Below are 26,020 nucleotides of genomic sequence, written 5' to 3' on the forward strand. Positions count from 1 at the left end.
GTTTAAACAAAAGCAATGTAGGCTACTCTACATCCACTATAAAACTGCAAAGAGAAAGGAGTAGAGAGTACTACAGGATGGTTAAGGAAGGAAGCTAGGCCATTCACTAAAAGTTTGCAACAGAGGTTGAGTACAAAATACCAATCTGACACATCTCCCCATATTAAAACGAAAGCAAAACCATAAAATACATAACCAACAAGCATAATCAATAAACAAACACATGTCCTACCTACATGGTGCAAACAAACAAATCAGTATTGAGAAGTTTAACTTAACTGACTTTGCGATGCACGAGGGAGCTACTATATGAGAAGTTTACTTTTTACCGCTCCTTTGCAATGCACAAGTCATGCCGATGGCTTTAATTGGTCACAGGTGAAGTACGGGTTAATGGCGGACTTGGTCTGATTCACTTTGTCTTGTTATTAAGAAATCAACTCTTTTCAGTTGGCTATGTGTGTTTGAAATGGGTTTCACCATCATGCATCATTGTGATTCAATACATACCCCTGTCTGTAGGCTACTCCCCTTCCCCACTCCTGTTCTGTTGAATCCCAGTTTCCATGACATGTTAACTGGTTATTTTCCCATTTGACCAACACCAGTTGGGGCTGGAACCGGCGGCCTGGGTGTGATTTCACTGAGCAAGTGCTGTTCTGTGGTCCAAGACTTACACCGCTTCATTTTCTACGTGCTGCTGGTCAAAATATTCTCCTCTTGATCCACCGCTTATACCGTATTTTAAGTTTTGAGACACGATTGCACCATTTTAACTCTGCTGTTTATTAGTATCTTGCCACAGTTTGGCTTGTTATCATCTGTTGTGATCGTGGACGCATCGCATAAACAAAGCTAAAATAAATACGACACTGATACCGTATTAACAATATACAGGAAAACTAATTTGTTTTGAAATCCCATTTCCATGATATCATGGTAAAGTTATAAATAATACATATAAATGGTAATGTTTGGAGACGGAGGGCTCTTCCTCAGACCTTAATGAGACTAGTGCAGACACAGACAGCATACATTCAGTGAGTGATGAGCCCCAGTCATCTGATGTCCTCCGTTGGCCTTCTATCTTATATTACATTTTAGAACTGCAGCCAGCGGTTTTTGTTTGGTAGCACCAAGAATGTTTGGTAGCACCAAGAACAGACCAAATGCAGCACTCCAATTGGCTAACCCTATGCCGTCCGCTCATTCGCTAGAGAGCAAGAGAGAGAGAGAGAGAGAGAGTCTCAGGTTACAAGAGGGAAGGGGGGGGGGGCCGCTGCACAGGGGGGGAGAGAGAGAGAGAGAGAGAGAGAGAGAGAGAGAGAGAGAGACTCAATCGCTAGCCGAGAGCCTGTATCTTACAAGAAGTTCGCGGCTCTTCGGGCCACTCACCTCTAGAGTTCACAGCAAGATACTGTCTGTCTGTCTGTCTGTCTGTCTGTCTGTCTGTCTGTCTGTCTGCAGCAAGATACTGTCTGTCTGTCTGTCTGTCTGTCTGTCTGTCTGTGTGTGTGTGTGTGTGTGTGTGTGTTGCTAAAATGAAAACATTGAAATAATGAAAATAAAACATTGGCAGGCCTATTACAGTAACAATAATAACACAATTAGGCCAAAACTTTTTTTTATTCAAAAAACTTTTTTTTTTTTTCAAAAAAAAAATTTTTTTTTTCAAAAAATTTATTTATTTTATTTTATTTTTTTAACTTTTTTTTTTTAATTATTTAAAAAAAAAAAAAAAAACGGGCGTGGACTCTAGATGTGAGCGGCCCGAAGGGCCGCGAACCTCTAGTTTATTTACATTTGCAGTCGGAGCACTGGGTCTGGAGACACGTCTCTAAATACTGAGGATGTGACACATTCTATGCCAGAGTTTTATTTCTAGATTATGCTTCAAATTATGCATTCAGCCTTTAATGTAATAACAATCACATCCTATTGCTGAGGCCTTGTGATCAATATGTAAATAGATAGCTTATTTTAAGAAACATGTGCTGCGCACAGTTGCACCCCAGGCAAGGCTGTGTCCTGTCATCAGGATTGTTTACCATGCTAATGAGATTCAGGAGACATCATTATCTACTTATGTATGCTGATGGCATGGCCTTGTTTGGGCTACCCTACTGTATATACCATTTTAACCATATGGATACATTGCTTGTTTGGTGTTCCAACAGTGCTGTCTAAATACCTGTAAAACTAAGGAGTTGGTCTTTTGTAGCAATGACTTTCCATTCCACAAACTAAGTCATACTGAGTATAAATGATGACAACTGATGACAAAATAGTGGATGATTTTATATAGGCACTCTTGTAGATGGCATGTAAGCGGCTAACTCAGACTACATTTTCATGGCTATGCAACACATCTTTTTAGAGAGCTGAATAGCCTTTCTGTGAGCAGAGCACAAAAGTGTACAGTGTTTTGACTCATAATACCTCTATTTATAGCCTATGGTCTTCTTGGCGAATACAAGTAGATTGTCAAGGACAGGATTAAGGATTGTGCACATGGCAGGGGAGATCATAGGCAAAGCACAGAGATGTGCAGAACATGCAGAAAGCCTTGCAGAATCCTAGGGGTGTCATTAACCCTTTGATACACTCGGACTGAAACACCAGCAGAAAACACTCTCCCCAGGACACCCAGGAATATTTGTATTCACACGCAATGTCTGATTATTTCTTATATGAATCCCCAGTAATTCCTGCCTGTCCACTCTTTGATAACTGTCGTGTTTTGTGCTGTCTGGGTTCATGTTTGATCTCTCTCTCTCTCTCTCTCTCTCTCTCTCTCTCTCTCTCTCTCTCGCTCTCGCTAAGGTCTGACCTTTTGATCCTGTTTTTTTTATTATTATTATTTATCAACAGCTCCTTGAATTCTCCAAATTCCTGGGAGAAATCTTTATCTTCAGCTACATGGGATACATCTTGCTGGCGTTTCAACACCATGTGTTCAAAACCCTCTTCATATGTGGGACGTTTGTATCCTTTTCTGATATGAACTTGATAATGAATGAATTGCTCTTCTCTTCTCTTCTCTTCTCTTCTCTTCTCTTCTCTTCTCTTCTCTTCTCTATTTGTTGAGACCCACCAAATGTTGCAGGTGGGGGGACATCAAATGACTCTGTGTAACTGCTATCTAAATCTCGCTTTGGATAGAATAGCTCTCCAGGTACATTCTGTAGTAATTTAGTCCTTTTAGGAAAACATTCAAAGCTCAACAGCATTAAGTTCGATTTCGCACGCTCAGCAAATTCCTCTCCATCCATTTATTCAGTCCCCTGCAATCTCCGTCTCTACAGATTAAGTTTCTCCTCTGAGGAAGGTTGTAATAAAGAAATATGTATTTAATTTACCCTGCTTGTGTTTTATCCAGCAGAGCTCCTCGCAACGAATATGTCTACCTGTTTGTATTGAGTCAGCGTTGCTTTAATGCATAGTGGATTAGGTGACATCCAAGCCTTGTTTAGTTTCAGAAACTCCATTTGAAGAGCTACCTGATGCACTTCAAAGTACCCCGCTGCATTAAAGAACACCTCTATCGAACGTCTTGTCAGCTCCATTTCCTTTAAACATTACTTCAAAGGGGAACGTTTACTATAGTAGATAGGAGTTCTCTTGTACAACTCCTTGCTTCGTGCACCTCACCTTGATTCCACCCAGTGCTTCATGCCTCAAACCAGACACGTTCTGGTCTACAAGTCAGCTTTATTAATCTGCAGACTACACAGTTTCACTGTGCACCATTTATTAAAGCTATGCAGTATGTGGTTCTAACCAGTGGTGGGAAAAGTACTTCTTAAGTAAAAGTATCAATACCACAGCATAGAAATAGCTCACAATACGTATAATAATCAATCTACAAAGTAAGTGGAGTAGAAGTAAAAGTACTGGAAATACCTGAACATTTTACTTAAGTACAGTACTTAAGTAAATGTAATTAGTTACTTTACACCACTGGTTCCAACATTATTACTTTCCTTTCTGTTGTCAGATTGGCCAGCTCCAGCCAGTGGAGGGTAATGGCCTACTGGCTACCCACGGTACCATTGTCCTTGCCTCAGAGCTGACATGACCACGGTCTACGCCCGGGCATAGACACCGGGTGGCACCACTCCAAGGAGCTTTTCTTTCACAGGCCAGTGCCCAGATGGTCAGCAATTATTATTCCAATCAATCTTCCACCATAGGGCCAAAGAAGCCGTGGCAGAGAAAAGAGTTGACCGAGCGTATTCCTTTTTCCTCCGCTGCTATGTTTGCTGTGAAGGGCTGCCAAGGAGGCAAATGTTTGAGTTGAACGCCGAGCCTGTTTAGCTTTGTGCTCATTGTGCTCCCACAACAAAAGCTCAGTGAAAGAAAAAACGCACTGGCTAGCCCCCTGTTGGAAGTGGACTGGGCTGTGCAAACACAGATGAATGGAGCTTAAAGTCTTCTCGTGCCTAGTGTCTATAAAAAATTAGATAACTCCAGCAATTTAATCCTGTTAATCGCTCTTTGGTTATGCGGTAGATTGTAATCGCTCTAGCTTTGCCTCCCTCACCAAATTACATTGGGGATGGGTTTTTACGGGGAATGAGGCTGAGATGAAAGTGGTTAATTACATCCATTCAAATAGCTCTGGGGTCTTCAATAAAGACAAATGAGTGTTTTTTTTGGGAGCAGGATATTGCTTTTGAAAATCCATACTCTGCTCTAATATTGACTGCGGGGTGTAAGGGAGCTCTGTTTTAGTAATAGCCCTGTCAGACACAGGTCCCCTGTCGTAGATATGGGCCCTTATATTTTTACTAACATCACACTTGTACTTACTGCTGAATGGGTAACTCCTTTCCCTCTGATGCAAAAGCAGCAGTACCTCTTGTATAGATCAGGCAGTATAAGTTCTGAAACTAAGTTTGGTTATTTTCATTTATATATGCCTGGCGGGCGGACCACCGGCCCTCCACTATGACTCAGGCATAACCACAAACAAACGAACTGATACGCCTAAATATCGGCTTATATGGAGATCCGATTGTCCAGAGCACAGATCCGACCACTATACCTGTTATGGTCACGCGCATATATGGGAGTGACCGACTTCAAACTCTGCACATGCAGCACAAGGACTCGAGGGAGTGCGGTGGCCACCGTCGAGTCGTTAGGCGGATAGGCGGTTGTCTAGAACCGCAGATCCAACCGATATGTCCTTAAACTCTATAGGTGACCTGATGAAGAAGATCCACAAAGCGTTGTCAGACAAATAAAGAGGTTTCGTACCTACTCTGGTATGCGGGCTCCACCCTCCTTGAACCGAAGGGTAGAGAGGACTGCCCCGCCCCCAGCTATTCTTTTCAATGAAAGTTGCTCAGCGTTTGAAGCACCCAGAAAACTGACGGAAGTAGCTGAAGTGGGAATTGAATTAATTAAAATATAGTTTTAAACCACCAGGCTAAGGCTGCTTCAATGCCCTACTGTGGTTCTGGCGGCTTGCCTTGAATATTTATATAGGTGATGAGATCGCTATATGGGCACAAAGGGGACACAGACAGACGGGTAAAACGGATACTCTGACAAATCCCCCATCAGGATGTCACAGACAAATCGGTCGGATCGGTGTTGCGATGTAGGTGTGAGGGCCACGTATAGCAGCCCAAGCGCTAGATGTGCGGCCCGAACCTCTAGTATATATATTCAGGGAACCGGAAACTGCTGCTAAATGTATCCAGTTTGCCAACTCTAGCAGTGGTACAGGTATTTTCTCTGCAGCTTCACTGCTGTACAGGACACTTAACATTCTGTTCCATCCCATGTGAAACATCAAAGTATGTGTGGAGGGCAGAGACAGCTGGGAGAGCCCGATTGGCTTCATGTCTTGGAGCGGTGCCATGTGGTCGTGTTCACATACTGAACATAGGATATCGTCTCTGTCGGGCAGAAACCTTGTATCTCCAAGTTTCAAATGTGTATGTTTTTTTTTTCTCGTAAAGTAAAGCCCTGCTTCATCATACAAGACTGTCGCACAAAAGTAGTGAAAACAGCAGATCTACAAGCACACAACGCCTGGCAGTGCGAGGCGTTGTGTGCTTGTAGATCGGCTGTTTTCACTGGTTTAGTTCATTTTGTAAATGATAAATACGAAATGAACGGTTTTGGACATACAAGGTTTCCACCCGACAACTCTGCATGATTGTGTGTACATTATGTCTCTTCATATTTGCTTATGCATGCCGGTGACTGTCCAAGTGCGTATTCATGTCTGTGCATGCCCATATGTTTTACTCGTATACATGCCATAATGAATTAATGATTATTGTCCTTAACCTGCACATGCATGCAGCTCTCCATCTGGATATCAAGAGCGTGCAACATCTACCCGTTGTCTTTCCTTCTCAATGTGTGCCGTACCACCAAGATACCTCACAAGTTCCAGCACTTCATGATGTTTGCAGGTAATGTATGCTAGGTCTGAGGTCTGCATTAAAGGACAACTCCTCCCTAAATCACTTTCCTCATTTTCCTACTTATATTGATCCAAAAAGACTGTCCATGGGGTCCGGGTAGAAATGCCCCTGTTGTCCAGTTTCCCCAGCAGAACCCAGCAGCTCTCATAACATAGAGTGGAGCCTATAAGCCTATCACTTTTACACTATTTGTTGCCGTCAAAAGTGTTTTTATTTTTCATGAACGTGTTACTAGTTGTCATTACAAGCACATCGATGTCATCATTGTCCCACACAAGCCATCACACTCTGCTAGATATAGATAGATAGATAGATAGATAGATAGATAGATAGATAGATAGATAGATAGATAGATAGATAGATAGATAGATAGATACATAGATAGATAGATACCTTTATTATCCCAAGGGGGAAATTCAGTTGTCCAGTTGTAGCACAGCAGTATACAGTTATTTACAAAATTACAGAGAAGTAAGAAAACAGATGTTATGCTTTTATGTATTTTGCCAACTCCCTGAAAAGATGCACTGTGACTTATTTGTGTCGCCCAACGGTCAAATTAGCCTTCGTGATATTGGGGGATGAACAATTACCTCAAGAACAGATGTACAATCAGTGTAATATCACTTTTATTTCTTTATCTCGTTTGGCTGATAAGCTGTAACACTTTTAAACCCATTTTTTGGTGAAATTCGAAAACGTAGTTGCTGCACTCTGCCTTTGTAGGGCAGTGTACACAGTGACAATCAAAGTCATTGTACAATGACTTTGATTGGCACTTGTGCTGAATGTTCAGATTGTGAGATTGTGGTGGCTTGTGTGGGACAACCAAGACATGGATGTGTTTGTAATGACTGTCATACAATGACAACTAGTAACACTTTAATGAAAAAGAAAATCACTTTTGACCGCAACAAATAGTGTAAAAGCGATAGGCTTATCGGCTCCACTCTATGCTATGGCAGCTGCTGGGTTCTGCTGGGGAAATTGGACAACGGGGGCATTTCTGCCTAACACCATGGACAGTCTTTTTGGATCAATATAAGTAGGAAAATGAGCCTAGAAGTGATTTAGGGAGGAGTTGTCCTTTAACAGAGGTGCATTGAACCCCTTGAATTTGTACATTTTGCACGTAGCGCTATAAATATGCCCACAAAACGTTGTGACTTTCCATTAACTAACATTTACAGTGTATTATGGATTATGTTGTTGCTTGTAAATGTTGAAAGCCTTTATGTCCTATTGTAGAGCTGGTAACGGCCTTCAGAAATTAACGTATTTATCTCAATTTATCTCATGGAAGCTCTTTAATTATGCCATTCTCTCTTCAGTCTTCACTGCCTGCAGCAAATGCCATTAGCGAGGATGCTTAGAATCGGTCCCCTAAGGTGTGTGTGTGTGTGTGTGTGTGTGTGTGTGTGTGTGTGTGTGTGTGTGTGTGTGTGTGTGTGTGTGTGTGTGTGTGTGTGTGTGTGTGTGTGTGTGTGTGTGTGTGTGTGTGTGTGTGTGTGTGTGTGTGTGTGTGTGTGTGTGCGCGCGTGCGTGCGTGCGTGCGCGCGCGTGCGTGCAAGTTTGTCTAGCTATACTTGGGGGGACTATACACGCATGTTCACACAGTCACCTGCAGGGGACCTCTGACAGTGTGGGGACAAAATAGTAGGTCGGTTAGGTTTAGGGATAGAGGTTAGGGTAAGGCCACAGGACTTGCATAAAAATGAATGGAAGTCTATGTAATACATAGTATGTAATGTACAAGTGATGTAAATATATTGTGTGTGCGTGCGTGCGTGCGTGCGTGCGTGCGTGCGTGCGTGTGCGCGCGCGTGCGTGCAAGTTTGTCTAGCTATACTTGGGGGGACTATACACGCATGTTCACACAGTCACCTGCAGGGGACCTCTGACAGTGTGGGGACAAAATAGTAGGTCGGTTAGGTTTAGGGATAGAGGTTAGGGTAAGGCCACAGGACTTGCATAAAAATGAATGGAAGTCTATGTAATACATAGTATGTAATGTACAAGTGATGTAAATATATTGTGTGTGCGTGCGTGCGTGCGTGCGTGCGTGCGTGCGTGCAAGTTTGTCTAGCTATACTTGGGGGGACTATACACGCATGTTCACACAGTCACCTGCAGGGGACCTCTGACAGTGTGGGGACAAAATAGTAGGTCGGTTAGGTTTAGGGATAGAGGTTAGGGTAAGGCCACAGGACTTGCATAAAAATGAATGGAAGTCTATGTATTACATAGTATGTAATGTCCTTACAAGTGATGTAAATATATTGTGTGTGTGCGTGTGTGTGTGTGTGTGTGTGTGTGTGTGTGTGTGTGTGTGTGTGTGTGTGTGTGTGTGTGTGTGTGTGTGTGTGTGTGTGTGTGTGTGTGTGTGTGTGTGTGTGTGTGTGTGCGCGCGTGCACATGAGTGTGTGTGTGTGTGTGTGTGTGTGTGTGTGTGTGTGTTTGTGTGTGTGTGTGGGTGCACGCGCGTGTGTGTGTGTGTGTGTGTGTGTGTGTGTGTGTGTGCGCACGCGCGCACATGAAGTCACCTATAGAGGCAGCCTCCATGAGGCATTAGTATTATCACAGCCACAACCACAGTCTTGTCAATTGGACCATTCTTATCTGTATGCAGGAATCCAAAGTTTGTTCCTTTTTTTTCCCCCTCAGGCATTTCTATTCGGCTGCTGTATTTTGGGTCGGTGGGGGTGGGGGTGGGGGGTGGGGTGGGGGGGGATCCCAGACTAACGGTTGAAACAGTGACTGGCTTGATGATGCAGGAGAAAATGATGTGGAGTAGTGTACACTCAGCATAGCTCACTGCTTCACTGACCCACTTTAACCGTCTTATGTAAGACGTGTTCTTTTGTGAGAAGCCCCTGGTCTTCTGTTTTCCACAATCTGCTTCTAAAGGGCTTGATATTCTTTGTTGTGCGCGGTGTTGTGCCCCGAAAATAGCAGAACTACAAGCTCACAATGCTTTGTGCTGCAAGCCACATTTTCGATGTGTGATGCCGGAGCGCAGCTGACCATGAATCTGGCTTAATGGCGATACAGGATTTTTCTGGGAATTCTTTTGGGTTTAGACCCTCTGCTGGTTTCTAGGCCGGTTTCTACCTCCTTCACATGGCCTTCACATGGCCAGGCAATGTTTGCAAGTCACCATGTAATCAGCTGATTGTGGAAACAGAGCCAGAGCCAGTTCATAACTTATTTCTTTTGGAAAGATATATGGGTGCGGTCATCCTTAAAGGCGGTACCGTGATTCTCCCCCCCCCCCCCCCCCCCCCCCCACAATGTGATCATCAGGTATTATGATTATACTTGGAGGAAGATTTTTCTAACATTTCTAGCTGTTGCTGCTGCCGCCGTTCACTCACGCTTTATTTTGAAGAGCCTCGGAAGCTTCGTGCGTGTGCACGTAAGTGTCCACTGATGATTGAGGAAGAAAATCCATTTGTTTACAAACGCTCGCAAAACTAAAATCCAAACCGCGGCCGATCATCGCGGTAAAGTGTCGCCGTGAAAACAATCAGATCTCTGCTTCCCTGGCGTTCTTTTCACCTCATTCATAGATAAAGCCCTTTTTATGTTTCAGGCTAGAATGGAAATCAATGCAGCCTAGAGCGTCCATTTTCTCTCTCTCTCTGAGCTACGGGGTGACGTATGGACTAGGGTCATTCACAGGGCACGCAGCATGCACGTAGAGTTGTACAGTTAACCCCTTGTTGTCTCGTTCAGGAACGATACAACTCCTTTTGTGGCCTTAACTCGTTACTGAACGAGTTTGGCACCCAAGTTGTTAAGTATGCCGGATGGTTTCCAGGTGGGTGGTGACCACACCCACAGTGTTGCTGTATGGTAAGAAGGGGAGGGGATGATTTTATTATGTCATTAACTCATTCCCCGCCTCCCCCGATAGTCCCGAGAAAATCCCAATGTCGTTCCCCGCCAGGCCCGATAGTCCCGAGAATTTGCTTTTATATAATGTAATGTTTAATTACACTCTCCCCCAGCTCGTGACAAATTTTTATCCTTTTATCTTACAGAGAACCTAAAATATCACACATCAAAGTAAGTGTGTTTGAAAAAAAGACTGTAATAATGTATAAATTGCAATACAAATGCATATAAATCTCCCCATAACCCACAGTGAACTGGCACAGTGACGCATTTTGCGCACACAAGGCTGGCGGAAAAAAAAGAGAAGAAAAAAAAAGTGTGAGAACAGCTGTGTGTGTGTGTGTGTGTGTGTGTGTGTGTGTGTGTGTGTGTGTGTGTGTGTGTGTGTGTGTGTGTGTGTGTGTGTGTGTGTGTGTGTGTGTGTGTGTGTGTGTGTGTGTGTGTGTGAACATCTCTTAGCTGGCTGGTGGTCCACGGACCACTGTCTGTTTCAGTGGTCCCCCTGTCCTGATCAGCACAGTGCTATCAGAGTCTCTGATTCAGAGATCTGTCTCTCTCTCTCTCTCTCTCTCTAGATACAAAATAATTATCGCCAATTCGCCATATAAATGCTTCTAAAACATACCTGAGAATGATGATGGTTGATTAGAATCCACAGGTTATAATCCATATATCCAGGCTATAATATATTGTTTTGTAATGGTCCACAAGCAGCCAAGCAGGCCATTGGCGCCAGGCGGTCCTTTGCAAAGGGGGGTCCCTGGTCGGCTTTCTAACAGGGGGTCCGCGGGCCCAACGCTTCGCTCCGCAGAGCAGTGGGAACACAATAATCAACTCTTACAAAATCAATCAATAAAACTGCCCGATTACATAAAGTTCACGACGCGATCCAGTTGAGTCAGAGACAAGTGAAGTGGTCCCTGGAAGGGGGTCCGTCCTCTCATTACCCTGCCTGGTCTCCAGCCAACACTTCTCACGGACCACCACCAAAACTCCCACGCTCCCCCACCACGCTCCTCCCAAAAAGCAAGAGATCAACTAGTGTCGTTACTAACGAGCAAAGACGCAGAGGAGCTGTTTAGCAGGGCAGTGCAGAGGATTTTTTTAGGGGCAGGGGGAGACATTTTTCCAACATGTCCTAGAATGTGAAAATAGCAGATCTACAAGCTCGACTTTGATTGATTGATTGAAGACTTTATTAGAAGTTTGCATAGGAAAAGGTACAGTTTCATGACGGTACAGTTCACTGGTACAAGGTCTACTAAAAGGAGATCCATGAAAAGACTAAGCTTATTTCCACTGGAAACCATTGAAGTATCTCATATAAAATTGAATGACAAGCTCTCAATGTGTCACAGTCTCAGAGCGATGTGTTGAGCTTGTAGAGCTTGTAGATCTGCTATTTTCACATTCTAGGACATGTTAGAAAAAAGACTCATGCCCCCTTTTATGTCTATTTGTGTGTGTGCACCTGTACAGAGCAAAAGACAACCAGCAGACACACAGAGACAGAGAGAAAGCGCCCCCAAGTGGGGGCTCACAGAAATACTCACAGAAATACTGCAATATAGTATGTGAGTTTTTTGGTCAGATATAGCCAATAAAAATATTTTTCTCTGCATTTTTCTAAACAGAAAATTCTAAAAATAAATCCTATTACATAATTACATTAGTACACTTATCTGATAATGCCTGAAGCCATAAAGACACATCTCAAGTGAGTTATCCACTTGAAAACAGATCATTCACAAAAAGGTCAATAACTCCAATTATTTTGAATTTCCACCTGGATTTTGAAAAAACAAGGGGTTTGAAATGGCCAAAACTCTAGATTGCTACATCGTACATACAAAAAAATATTTTTTGGAGAGACTAGAGGATGTCCTCTTTTAATCCATGCACTGTATGACATTTTCGTGCAAACAGGGAATTTAGGAAAAATGTCTAAATATGAAGAAAATGCTTAAACAAAATGGCAGTGGAGCCTACAGTGAATGTTAAAATGGCGGTCAATGTGTTAAAGCAGTGTATTTCAATTGGGTCTTTTGACTCAGAGGCTTTCAGCATTCAGGAAGAAACCAAAAATACACAGGGTAGACATGTTTGCTATAACCACAACTTAGGGTCTATTAGAGAAATGTTAAATCCATAGACACATACAAAACAGAAAATTATGGCACCACCTCTTTAACAACTTAAACCTAGTTAAGGGCCATTTTTAGTTACGTATGGTTGATTTTGTGTAGGTTTTGGGTGAGGAACTACGTACGGTAACTGCGTCGCCATTCATAGTAGACATGCACGTTATTTATGTGCCGACCCGCTCTCCGCTCCAATTCTGCTCCTGTTTGCGTCCGCGCGCCACATGAAGGTGGTTCTCACACGTGTAAAAACCAAAGCATTTAGCCAAAATATGTAGAACCACAGATTTTTGACCCGCCATGATGTTTGGTACAGTATAAATACGTGGTAGACCTAACAGTCTGGACTGGATCTGCTGTCGGCAACATTATCGCGGTAAATGCAACTCCGCGAGGGTACACATTTAACCACATGGATGCGGACCCGGAGTAGGCTAATTATAACAAAACACACATACACACCCGCTCATATATTGAACATAATTCCCAAGTAATAAATGAGCCTCATCATCATCTCTTCTTGTGACTTGTGTGCCTCGCTGTCTGTGCTCAGCTGATGACTGTTGATGCGTGATGAGTGAGGAGTCGAGGCGCGTCCTCTTCAAGTGGTTGTGTAACGACCTTTTTTCCGTTTCTTGATAAAATATATTTATTATTGGGACACACAGTTTGAGAACCGCTGTTAGAGCAGAGTGTGAGCTGTGTGTGTGTGTGTGTGTGTGTGTGTGTGTGTGTGTGTGTGTGTGTGTGTGTGTGTGTGTGTGTGTGTGTGTGTGTGTGTGTGTGTGTGTGTGTGTGTGTGTGTGTGTTTGTGTGTGTGTGTGTGTGTGTGTGTGTGTGTGTGTGTGTCAAGCCGTCCTGTTGTGAGTTGCGACGTTCTTTTTCTTCTTTTTTTTTTACCGTTTCTTGATACAATATATTTATCATTGGGACACATAGTTTGAGAACCGCTGTCATAGAGCAGAGGAAAAGTAATTTTCCTTACTACTGCGCCTATGTTTGACAACGGTGGCCGTGGGTACTTCTTGCTACGGATACATCTTCAGTCCGTTCAGTCCGTTCAGTTGGGTGCTGTCCGTAAGCGTCCGTATACGGAGATAAATCATCCGGAGTGTTACGTACTCACTGGGAGTCAAACCGGACCAAACGGAGTAAAGTTCTCTCCCCCTCCGTTTCTTGTGTATTCCTGCGGTCCTTATGTACGACTATGCATGGTACTTTAATCGATGTACCCCAGGGCTCTGTACTCCTTTTTTGTCAGTACAGAATAGGGATGCCAGGATTCATGTGGTTAATTGGTATAGTGATCATAGAAAGTATGTAAGAGATACGATACTAAATTCATCCCCTAAACTCCATTTATCTAACTATTGATTTTAACTTTAGGAGGCATTCGTTGCCAATCAGGAGGGAATATGGGAAATGGGACAGATCCATGTTGATGACATGACTTTAGAGATACTGAAATGTAAATTAATATTAATGTTAAACAAGTATGGATCTATAAATCCATAATTAAAATAAGACAAAGAGACCAAAGGACGTATATCTTAGATTGCTGTATTTGAGAGGAGTCAGACAGAGGAGACAAACAGTGAGCTACCATAGCGGCAGCTTTCTAAATCTCTCTCTTCCAAAATGGAAGTTTAACATGTATATAAAGAGTACAGTTATGACAGTATAAGATTGTGGGACTTATTGATTGGTTCCCAGATCATAACAAGGAAGACAGTGACATTATAACAGTAGAAGTCGTGGGACTCATTGATTTGTTCCCAGATCATAACAAGGAAGTCAGTGGGGGAGAGAGTGAACCATGGCTAAACAGCCTGAACACTCCGTCCCTCAGTCGGCCAATGTTGACAAACTGTATGCGGCTACGATGGACCATTGAAATGTAAATTAATATTAATGTTAAACAAGTATGGATCTATAAATCCATAATTAAAATAAGACAAAGAGACCAAAGGATGTATATCTTAGATTGCTGTATTTTAAGAGAGCAGACAAGGAAGACAGACAGTGAGCTACCATAGCGGCAGCTTTCTAATTCTCTCTCTTCCAAAATGGAAGTTTAACATGTATATAAAGAGTACAGTTATGACAGTATAAGATCGTGGGACTTATTGATTGGTTCCCAGATCATAACAAGGAAGACAGTGACATTATAACAGTAGAAGTCGTGGGACTCATTGATTTGTTCCCAGATCATAACAAGGAAGTCAGTGAGTGGTAATTTTCCACTAGTGACATACAGTATATCATGATTTCGTAGCCAGGGCAACCAAAGTTACTATGACCCGCAATCTATTAGCCTGAACCCACAGTATCCGACCAAAATGTGGTCTCTTATACTGTAAGTTCAGTTCATAATATATATTATATGGTCATATGAGCCTCATACACAAATCATGAATTATGTATCATAATTCTTATCTTATCAGATACTGTGTACCGCTTTGCGTGATTTTAGGCCAAAATCTGTAGGAGCAGTGTCCAAAAATGTGTTTAGCAAAAATCGTAGGTTGTGATTTGCCATCCAAGGAGTGTGTGTGCAAAGTTTGGCATTGATAGGGCCAACGGTGGTGGAGATATGAGAGTAGGGCAAAAGTTTGACGTAACATGACTGACTGACAGACTAACTGACTGACGGACTGACAGCCGGTGGAGCTTTTCATAGTAACTTGCGACAAATGAGGTTAGGGTTAAGGTTTAGGTATCGTCGGACAAAAGGACGTTGGAACAATGGGACGTCGGAACAATGCTACGCACCCATCAAGCTTATGGTAAATCCATAATAATTAAAGGAGTTGTTGTGGCTAACTATACAGTATGTATCGGAATTCGATTTTAACTTTAATGTCACATCACAGATTTACAGTTGTAAAGAAGTGGGTGAAATTTGTTTTTGTGCGAGCTTCGTTTTTGTTGTTTTCATGAAGGGAAAAGAAAAAGAGGGCGGGGGGACAGGGGGAGCAGGAAATATTTCTAACAGTAAATTAAGAGAAATCGAAGATATCTACATGCAGCATAAAGGGCTTTCCATAAATTCTCCGACAACCAAACTTTTCGTCGGAAAGGTCCGGTTCAACTACAAAATGACGTCATTCGCAACTTCTGAAAAGCATTACCCCGAATTAGAGTTCGGAAAGCTGCACGTTGGAAAGTCAGAAACTTTCCAAAGAAAGGTTCGGTCGTCGGAGACAGTATGGACAACCCTTGAGTAAAACAAAAGCCTTGAGGGACTAAACTCAGGGGAACACTGCATAATTCAAATACTACAGGTCCACTCCAGTGCCTTGTGTTTTATCATTTATTTCCACAAACACGTACCCTCAGATTTGAGTAACCTACCGGTAATTATAAAATAACGAGCTATAATGCGATAATGCATCAAGAGAAAGTAGTTCTCTCAGGCTCACCCCCTCTCTCTATCCAAATAATAATAATAATAATAATAATAAAACTTTATTTAGCACCTTTCATGACATGAAATGCAGCTCAAAGCGCTTTACAGAGTAGAAATGAAGCACAAGTGCTTAACAGAAAAAGTACACATTATTACAATAAAGCAAAAAAGAAAACTTAAAACTTCAGTAATGACTCTATCATCAATGCCCGCAAGTGAACAGGTAAATGCCATCATCATCACTATAATCACACCAGCTCCGGCCAACACGCCCAAAAGCCACAACCCACGACAACAAATGTGTACAAACACTGGATTCTTAACTTTTTTTCTTCCAAAGGATGGAATGCAAGGGATAAATAGTATTAGCTTGTGGATCTGCTATTTTCACTATTATATTTATCTGTGGGAACTAATGTAATGCCTCAACACCTACAATTCTTGTGGAGGTGGGGGGTCCCCAGTTCAAATATGATTATTCGGGGGGGTCGAGACAATAACAAACTAGAAAGAACTGCACTCTGTCGAGGTGCCAACTTGAGCCTCATGCACAAGTAGGCCATACGTGGCCTACTTGTGCGCCAGCAGAGCGCGCCATGAGGTGCGCTCTGCACTGTGCGCTGTACGGAAAACATAAAAATGCATGAATGCGGTTTGAGGCCCTAATAAGTTACCATATTACCACACACATTAGCACTCAACAAACGGTGAACATTGTTTGTTCATTTCTATTGTCACATTCTTGTGGCCCCAGACTTCAAGTCTTTTTTTACAAGTGTGGCCCCCTGCCAAATCTAGTCTAATAACCCCTGCATGCTATAGAGTAACTTTTAGCCAATGAGGAAGCAGCATTCGAGTAAGTCACTGGTTCTCAACCTGTGGGTCAAGATCCCCAGGGGGGTCCCCAAACTATTTTTGGGGGCCCCAGATGTTTAGCTATGTTAACATACCGGTAGTTTTCTCACTCAACAGTAAACAGACCAACATGAACATACAGTATTTGTATACAGGGTAATGCACTTTTCTAAAGTGACAATTTAAGGACTTTAAATACCTTATTAGTACCCCTGGCCAAACATTGGTAAAATTGTCAAATATTAGAGGCAGTATTGTGGAAAATAGCCGATCTACATGCTCACAACGCCTCGCAACAATGGAAAAGATCGAGTCAAACTAAATGTAATGCCAACTCTTACAACTCCAAGTGCTTGTGCAGGGTGGGGGGTCCCCAGTTCAAATATGATTATTGTGGGGGTCGCGGCCTGAAAAGGTTGAGAACCTCTGGAGTAAGTAACGTCGTCCCTCCCTTTCTCCCAGGTCTGAGGGGGGCTGTGGCGTTTGCTCTGGCCCTCAGAGCCAACAACAAACCCACCGAGGCACGACGCTCCATCCTCAGCACCACACTGCTGGTGGTCTGCGTCACCGTGCTGCTGCTGGGCTCTGCCACCATGCCTGTGCTGCACTGGCTGGACATCAGGTTAGTGGCCACTGTGAGGGGCGGTTGGTCTGCCATGCGGAAGTCACTGCGTCTCATGCACCATTTATGCTCCCATCGCATCGATGGCGTTGCGTGCCCAAAAATAGGCTACAAGCAGTGGTGGAAAATGTACTCACATTTGTGTGTACACAAGTAAAAGTATCAATACTGCGATGTAGAAATACTCTGTTACAAGTCCAGAATTCAAAATTTAAGTAAAAGTACAAAAGTGATGGTATCAAAATGTACTTAAAGTACCAAAAGTAGAAAGTTCTCATTATGCAGAATGTCCCATTTCACACGTTTTCAAATGTATGAAATGCATACAAACCCTTTGAAAATAGCAGGTGCTTCGGGACACATTGTGAGCTTGTAGATCGGCTATTTTCAAATGGCCGAAATGTATACGGAACTAAAGTCTTTAATGAAATATTTCCAATGGAGCAACTGTCCAGCATGCAGGTATTTTCCTTTATCGCTGGACATGAGAACAGTACATCCCCTTCCCCTCCCCGATCAGCCTTATCCTCACCGACCCTTTGCTCTCCGAACGCGCTGTACTTTGTCCTCCATTATTGATTGCTGCACCTGGGTGCAGAGGGCTGAGCAGTGCCACAGGTTCCTGGCTGGGTCCGTGTTACAGAAAAGATAAGGGGAAAAACGTTATGCTGTATACAGAAGAAGTGCACGCACAAGCGCACACACACCACACACACACACACACACACACACACACACACACACACACACACACACACACACACACACACACACTAAGGGGCCTTTTCCACCGGCAAAGAACCGGTTCTGGTTCTTTCTCCTGCCTATGGGATGAACCAGAGGTGAGCTTTTCCCCCGAGAACCGGAGTTGTTTCCGAACCATAAAAGTTGGTTTCCGAACGGGAACCACAAAATCCTTGGTTCCTCTGGTTCAATCATGGTTCAATCTGGTGGAAACGCAAGCCGGTTCGCAAGAACGAACCAAGGTTCCAAGAAAGTTGAACTGGCACTGGTTCTGGAACCGGTTCTTTGCCAGTGGAAAAGGCCCCACAGAGTAGCCATGGCATTAGAAGTTAGAACACACAGAGTGGATGCACTGTGTTATTTCTAGTGGGTGGTGCTCGCTGTAATTCCAGGCCAGTGTGGGTGAGAATGATTAGGGGGTGCAGAAGAGGCTTTAAGGATGCAGTGCAATAATTAGTGTACTTGTATTATTAAAGGCTAATCTGTGGAGTGTATTGTTATAATTGATTCCAGCAGTCTTTCCAGACAACGCCTTCCAATTCCCTAGTCTAGTGCGTCTCTGTGGCATGCACTCGACTGTGTAAGATGTAGCTGTGTGTGTGTGTGTGTGTGTGTGTGTGTGTGTGTGTGTGTGTGTGTGTGTGTGTGTGTGTGTGTGTGTGTGTGTGTGTGTGTGTGTGTGTGTGTGTGTGTGTGTGTGTGTGTGTGTGTGTGTGTGTGTGTGTGTGTGTGTGTGTGTGTGTGTGTGTGTGTGTGTGTGTGCGTGCGTGCGTGCGTGCGTGCGTGCGTGCGTGCGTGCGTGCGTGCGTGCGTGCGTGCGTGCGTGCGTGCGTGCGTGCGTGCGTGCGTGCGTGCGTGCGTGCGTGCGTGCGTGCGTGCGTGCGTGCGTGCGTGCGTGCGTGCGTGCGTGCGTGCGTGCGTGCGTGCGTCAGCAGTGCAACGATGTTGCTAATTAATAAGTGAATTAAAGAAAAGATTCTGAGCAGCAGTGATGTTTAATGCCTGCAAGTTGATTATTGTTTAGAAGGTTCAAGATTCAAGGTTAACTTTATTTGTCATTTGCATGCTTGCACATGAAACGAATATGTTATTGTTATATGTTTGTGTATTTATTTGACATGGACATCACAATAACATTGGATGAACCAGATGCATTGATTAAAAGTGAATATAGCACAAGTGCACATTTTCATCACCCTCATCAAATCCTAAAGTGCAGTGAATTAAAACTGAGCACCATATTAAAAACGGTATAGCATCCAGCATTTATCAAAACAAAATAACATGGCAGCATGACAAACTGTATAACAGCAGAGCCAGGCAGAACAGCGAAAAGTGTTCTGCCTTGCTGTGCTGTGTTCTGTTAATATAAGTGAATCATGTATGATGCAAAACGTCATGGAACAGTTTAGATAAATGCAGTGTTGAGAGACAGAAGGCTTGCATTCAAAAGCAGTGAATAGTTCAGTTTACCTCTGTGAATTTAAAGGGGAAGACCACCCATTTTCAATATTGAACTATGTCATTAATATACCTTAGAGGAGTTGTGTGGACATATAAAAAAGTTCCCCCTCTTCTGTGTTGCCTAGAACTGGAAGATTGATTTTGGGGTTTGTATTGTAAAGTACAACTTGATGACATCACACATTGTACTTTACAATACAAACCCCCAACTCAATCCTCCAGTTCTAGGCAACACAGAAGAGGGGGAACTTTTTTATATTTCCACACAACTCCTCTAAGGTTGATTAATTTCATAGTTCAATATTGAAAATGGGTGGTCTTCCCCTTTAAGTGAAGCGCATTCATCTGAAAAACTTGTTAAGTGAAGCGCATTCATCTGAAAAACTTGTTATGAAGTCAATGCCACCCACCAACCACCCACACAAAAAACTGTTTACTAAGCTTTATTTGTTTTTCTTCTGTGTAAACGTATTTATTTAAACACAATATTGTCTTCCATGGTCAGAATTCAGGGTGAAAAACAGAAAATTATTATATATCTCAGCAAACAAATGCTGGAACTGCCTTATTGACAGTGAAAATTGCAGTAACTTCGCTGACTCATTCAACATTTTCTTTGAGACCTATAGTAGTTACTTTGCGGTGAATACACCATGTGTGGGCCCTAACCTTGGGTACATAAAATAGAAATCCTTGATGTCAGGGAAAGATTTTCAGTCCATATAGACAGACTGAACTGTCTAATACAGGGGTTTTCAACGTTTTCAGGCCAGGGACCCCCATGCTATTAAAATAATAGATTAATATATTCATGCTTTTATTTTAAACATGCATGAAGTGGCCGTACCACTGCCATTTATAAACATACCTTATTAACTGAGAACCAATGTCAACATCACTCTATCATCAATCTATCACTAACAATCTGTTAAATAAAAGATTTCTGGGACCCCCTGCTGTATCCCCGCGGACCCCCTAGGGGTCGCGGACCCTCTGTTGAAGACCCCTGGTGTAATATGATCATAATAGTAAAAATTGTTTTTATGTATTCTTAAAATCACAGCATCAAATGGTGTGTGCAACTGTGCATTTATCAGTCTATATTCACGTTATTCCTGGCCCCGCCCCCGGTTTCCTGTTCATATCCTGAAAGAGGCGGAGCTGGCCTGAAAAACATCATTTGGTTTCCTGTTGTCCTTGCATTAAAGTGCCAGTAGTTGGCGTTCTAGGCTCTGGGATCTGAATGTACATCGGTTGCCATGTCCGCTTATAATAAGCAATTTGTGTTTCTAAAAAATAGTAGCCTATAGTTGCTTACTTTCTAATATTTTTTAAACCAGTGGTTCCCAAATCTTTTCATATCAAGGACCCCAGATTAACATATTTGTCCACAGTTGCAGACCCCCATCTGAAAATATGTGGTGCCAGGCACCTCCACACAGATTTATGTTGTTAAAATGTTTCAAAAATATTCAAATTTCTTTTTTTCCCCTAAATATTTTTTTAAATAGCAAATATACAAGCTCACAATGTGTCGCAATGGGTTACATGTCTCCATTCCGACATGTCTCCTTTTTGACATGTCTCCTTTCCGACACTAACCCTATATGCCTAACCCTAACTCTAAACTTAACCTCTGTGGAAGTGTTGCCACTCTGACAATAAGAAGTCAATGTCGGAATGGAGATACGTCCCCGTCGCAATGTGACACATTGTGAGCTTGCTGATCTGCTATTTTCAATTGTAAATGTAAAGTAGTATAGCCTAGTTGCTTCTGTTGGGCTTATTTCTTTGGCAAAATCTGGCAACAGACAATTCCGTGTCACTTCCTTACTTGGGAGGAAGTGAAAAGATGTTTTTTTAAGCACACACCCTCTGTAAAAGAAAATGGCAGCCTCCATAGAGAGGGCCAGGAATATCGTGAATAGTCTCTCAAGAACAGACTAACTGAGCTCGAGTTACAACTGAGCTCCAGTCAAGTGAAAAGGATCGACCTTTTCTTTGACGATGCCTAGCCAGATTGGTCAGTCTATGACATGTTTTCTATGTGTTTGTGTGTGTCTACGATACAGTATGTGCGTGGACAGTGTTTTCTGCGCTTGTATGCACATATACTATATGTATGTACCAGTAAGACTCCCTAATCGGGAGATAAGCGACCGTAGGTCGCTTATCTCCACAAATAGGGCAAACATTTGTTTTTCCAAAATCTTCCTGATCCATGTTGATGAGATGAGTGTAGACATGCTGTGTAGTGATTTTCGTGATTTTAGGGCAAAATCTGTAGGAGCAGTGTCCAAAAATGTGTTTTTAAAAATCGGCCTGAAGGTGGCGCTATATGGGACAGATTCATGTTGATGGGATGAGTGTAGACATACTGTGTAGCGATTTGCGTGATTTTAGGGCAAAAACTGTAGGAACAGTGTCCAAAAATGTGTTTTAAAAATCGGCCTGAAGGTGGCGCTAGAAGAGGGGCATGTGAGAAATGAGGGGTGGGGTCTCCGCGTTGCCTTGGCGGACGAATAGGTACCGGCCCCGGCTCTCCCGGACGCTCCTAGCCCGAGTTACGGCATTTTATGTGAGCTGCAGTGGAGGGGGTCCTCCACTGGGGGCGCCACCACTTTTGCATCCGTTCTGGAGCACCAGGAGTGGGTGGTCCCCAGGAATTCGCCGTGAGCAGCCCCGTTGGGGTGGTCATTTGGTCATTTTTGCACATTTGGTCATTTTTTACACCTGGGGGTCCCCGAGGGACCTGGGGGTCCCTGGAGCTCCGGGGGTCCTTGGAGGTTGTAGTTTGCCAGGTAAGGAGTGTGTGTGCAAAATGTGGCATGGATGGGTGCAACGGTTGTATAGATATGAGCAGGGCAAAAGTGTGACGTGTGACGTCTGACTCACGGAGGGACATTTTTTTACACCTGGGGGTCCCCCAGGGACCTGGGGGTCCCTGGAGCTCCGGGGGTCCTTGGTGGTTGTAGTTTGGCAGGTAAGGAGTGTGTGTGCAACATTTGCCATGGATGGGGGCAACGGTTGTGGAGATATGAGCAGGGCAAAAGTGTGACTGACTCACTCACTCCGTCACTGACTCACTCACAGACGGACAGCCGGTGGAAGTTTTGGTAGTAAATGCGACCTACGGTCGCAATAATATATATGTATATGTTACAGTATGTTTGGGTAACTCAGGACGGTAAGAGTAAGAGCGCTTGTTTTGTCGTTCACCACACACTAATCACCACCAGATGGCGACGCAGCCATTCAATAGTGAAGGCGCTGACGTCACTCGTTTGCGACTCTCTTTCTTTATTTACTAGCCTAGCCTAGCCTAGCCTAGCCTAGCCTAGCCTAGCTTAGCCATTAGCTCCATTGTAGTCACTTGGACAGGGCGTTTATCGTGGGCTTGCCCAGGCCTTACGGCCTGGGCATAAATATAACGATTGCATTCACCACGGCTTCGTAACTCGCGCGGCGCTCCGCCGGCCGCGCGGCCCTGGCCCGCTCTTCGCGGCCACTCGCGCCTGCGGCGCTCGGGGGCGAAGAGCAGGACCAAGGTCCGCTGGCCTTCGCGCCGCTTGCAATGTCGTGGACAATCGAGCGGCTCCGCCTGGAGGACGGTGTTGTGGCGACCGCTTGCTCCGCCCCGTGCGGCACCACGAGTGCTCCGTTTCTCGACCGTCCTGTTTCTCTAACAAACCGTGACATATATATCTCACATGCATGGGCATGTCTCGGCAAGTATGTGTGATTTTGAATTTGTGTTCTCTGAATAATGCACTTGCTTGTGCCAGCGTGTGCATCCCCACATCCCCACAACGATGACAATGTCTTTGTTCCATCGCAATTCCATCTCTGGAGCACGCACGTACGCGTGCACACACACATCGCAGCACATATAGCCGCAAGCCCAGAGGCTCTGTGGAGAATCTGGGAGAACAGCTCTGCTCTGCTTCCTTGCTTCACTCCAGGTTTCCCATACAGTGGCTCCCAGCTCTCCCACTCGTCGCCTTCACTCATCCTCCCTTTTATTCCTCACCGTGCCGCACGTTAGTGAAGAGGGACAGGTCGCAACAGCTACGAGCGTTCATCTCGGTGAATAATACATTATGTGGGTGTTTTTCACTCTTTACCTGGAGCGAATTCTACTTTCCATTCCATTTACTGAAATGGCTTTGCAGAGGGGAGCCTTTGAAAGCTTCACTTGTAATTACTCTGTTTTCTTTGTGTTTTCTTTTCTTTTCTTTTTTTTACCCGTTATCTATCTCAAAAGTCCCCCTCCCTCGCGGCAGAAGAAATAGATGGAAAAATGCAACGTTTTGTTAGAGTGTGCACATAGATTTTGTGGTTAAATGGTGCATTTATGGCAGAGGAAACAATGCAAGGCACCAACCTGCTCATCGGGAACAATTAACGGTTTAGTAGTGTCTTGCTCGGACACTTCAACAGGAGCCCAGGATCGAACTCACAAACTCTTTGTGTGTGTGTGTGTGTGTGTGTGTGTGTGTGTGTGTGTGTGTGTGTGTGTGCGTGTGTGCGTGTGTGCGTGCGTGCGTGCGTGCGTGCGTGCGTGCGTGCGCGTGCGCGCAAGCGGAAAGTACATACTGTAGTTCTGCATCTGTGTTGCTTTTAACTTCAGCCTGTTGAATATATCCTCCCTCTTACTGTTGTTGTTCAGTATCAGGAACTGAGGATCCAATGTCCATTGCAGTAGCATTTGTCTCTTAGTATATACAGCTGGTAGCACTGTTTAACTCAAATATGGACAAGATCGCTCTATATTCACTGCATTTTGCTATTTCTTCATCTGTTATGGGGAGGTCGGCTCTTATCGCTTCTTTTAGAGTCATTTAGTCACGATTTTTGTTGTGTGGTGATTTTACAAGTGGCTTCTTCCCATGTTGCTTATTTTTCCTGCAGTGTGGGCGATCGTTGCCCAGCAGTGTCGGCATGATGTTTTTCGAACAAAACAGAGTAAAATGAAATTAATAACTCAATGAAAGGCAGCGGCAAACATACATTACAGTAAATGTTTTTAGCTGCCTAAGACGTCCAGGGACGTATTTATTATTATGGCAGTGGAGTTTGTTCCAGATATGTGGTGCATACAAACAAAATACTGCTTCTCTACATTTAGTTTTGATTCTAGGGACAGGAAGTAGACCTTTCCCAGATGACCTGAGATGTCAGGATGGTTCATGATATACCTGTAAAGCCAAAATGTTGCCACAAATTGGCTCTGTAATTTGCTTGAGGAACTGCAATCACTTTCTGCACATAATATGATCTGTGTGAACACGATCATGTGTCATGACACCGTCTGCTGCTGGTCAAAAAATGTAAACCCCTCAAAATACATATAGTATTGTAGATACCGTCACAGGCCCATAATATCACAATATTTCCAGTTGTATTTATTCACCCATCCTATTCACCTCCTGTGATCAGGTTAAACTTCCTGCTCTACTTTTACCAGTAGCTGGATGATAATACCGACATGCGGTGATCGTCCCACCTAGAGCAACGGAGGCGGGATGATTTTCTGACCATAAAAGTGTCTGGAAAACTATAAAGCTACTACAGCTGAACAGCCAATGTTTCTTCGGTTTTGGCTGGGTCCATACTACAATATGATGTCATCCTGGGGTGGGCGGGATCAGAACTTTTGTCGCGTGTTCGGTGCCTCCGAGATGTTGTAAGTGGGCTGGGGCGGTATGGATTTTTTGTTACTGCAGTAATAAATCACTGTTTACCGACGTTATCTCTATACACAAGTATGAAACTAGTAAGACACCTCAGGGCGACAATTCTTGGCCATCTGGCCAGTGATGTATATGGGAGCAGTTACCCATATACTGTATGGAGACCCCTGCATGATAGTCAACAATGTTATGTCAAAACATGCCCATATACTGTACATATGCATACAATATATTTTATGCCCATACATGGAGATCCCTATCTGAACCAGCCACACAGATATCTGGCCAGTGATATTTATCGATGACATCAGGGATCTTCATATATGGGCATAAAAGAGATTCTGGGGATTACCCATATATGGACTTTTACATAGGTGATGTCACCTGTGATATCACCTGTGATGTCACAGTGACAAGGGAACAACCAGTAGACTGTAAACATGTGTACTGACTGACTGACTGACCGACTGACTGACTGACTGACAAGCTGCGACATTTCTCATGGTACTGCGACCTTCGGTCGCAATTACATTTGTCTGTCCACCATTTGTTCAGTTCGGGTAGCCTAGCCGAACCGAACTGACGTTGGTTTTCCACTGTAGCGCCCAAACTGTGGAACGATTTTCACCCCATGTTGGAGCTCAAACCCTCAGACTGAGTTGCTGTTTCCTTTAGGCAACATGTATGTGTTGCGCTCCCTGTTTTTCCCTGTTTACTGTTTATTGTTTAATTCTTAGTATTGTTAGTAG

The 26,020-nt window shown here is 43.6% G+C and overlaps 1 protein-coding gene across 1 annotated transcript in view; it reads left to right on the forward strand.

The window, feature by feature from the left end:
- LOC308306711 (sodium/hydrogen exchanger 9-like) overlaps positions 1-26,020 on the forward strand; it is a gene marked incomplete at its 3' end in the record, with an annotated part of 88,281 nt that overhangs the window by 57,273 nt on the left and 4,988 nt on the right. Inside the window, exons 10-12 of the mRNA XM_080751755.1 lie at positions 2,872-2,985; positions 6,323-6,434; positions 17,211-17,370. Of these exons, the coding sequence (XP_080607881.1) occupies positions 2,872-2,985; positions 6,323-6,434; positions 17,211-17,370 (386 nt within the window). The remainder of the gene's footprint in view (positions 1-2,871; positions 2,986-6,322; positions 6,435-17,210; positions 17,371-26,020) is intronic.

This window comes from Nannobrachium achirus (genome assembly GCF_963921795.1).
Source record: "Nannobrachium achirus genome assembly, chromosome: 21".
Lineage (NCBI taxonomy): Eukaryota > Metazoa > Chordata > Actinopteri > Myctophiformes > Myctophidae > Nannobrachium > Nannobrachium achirus.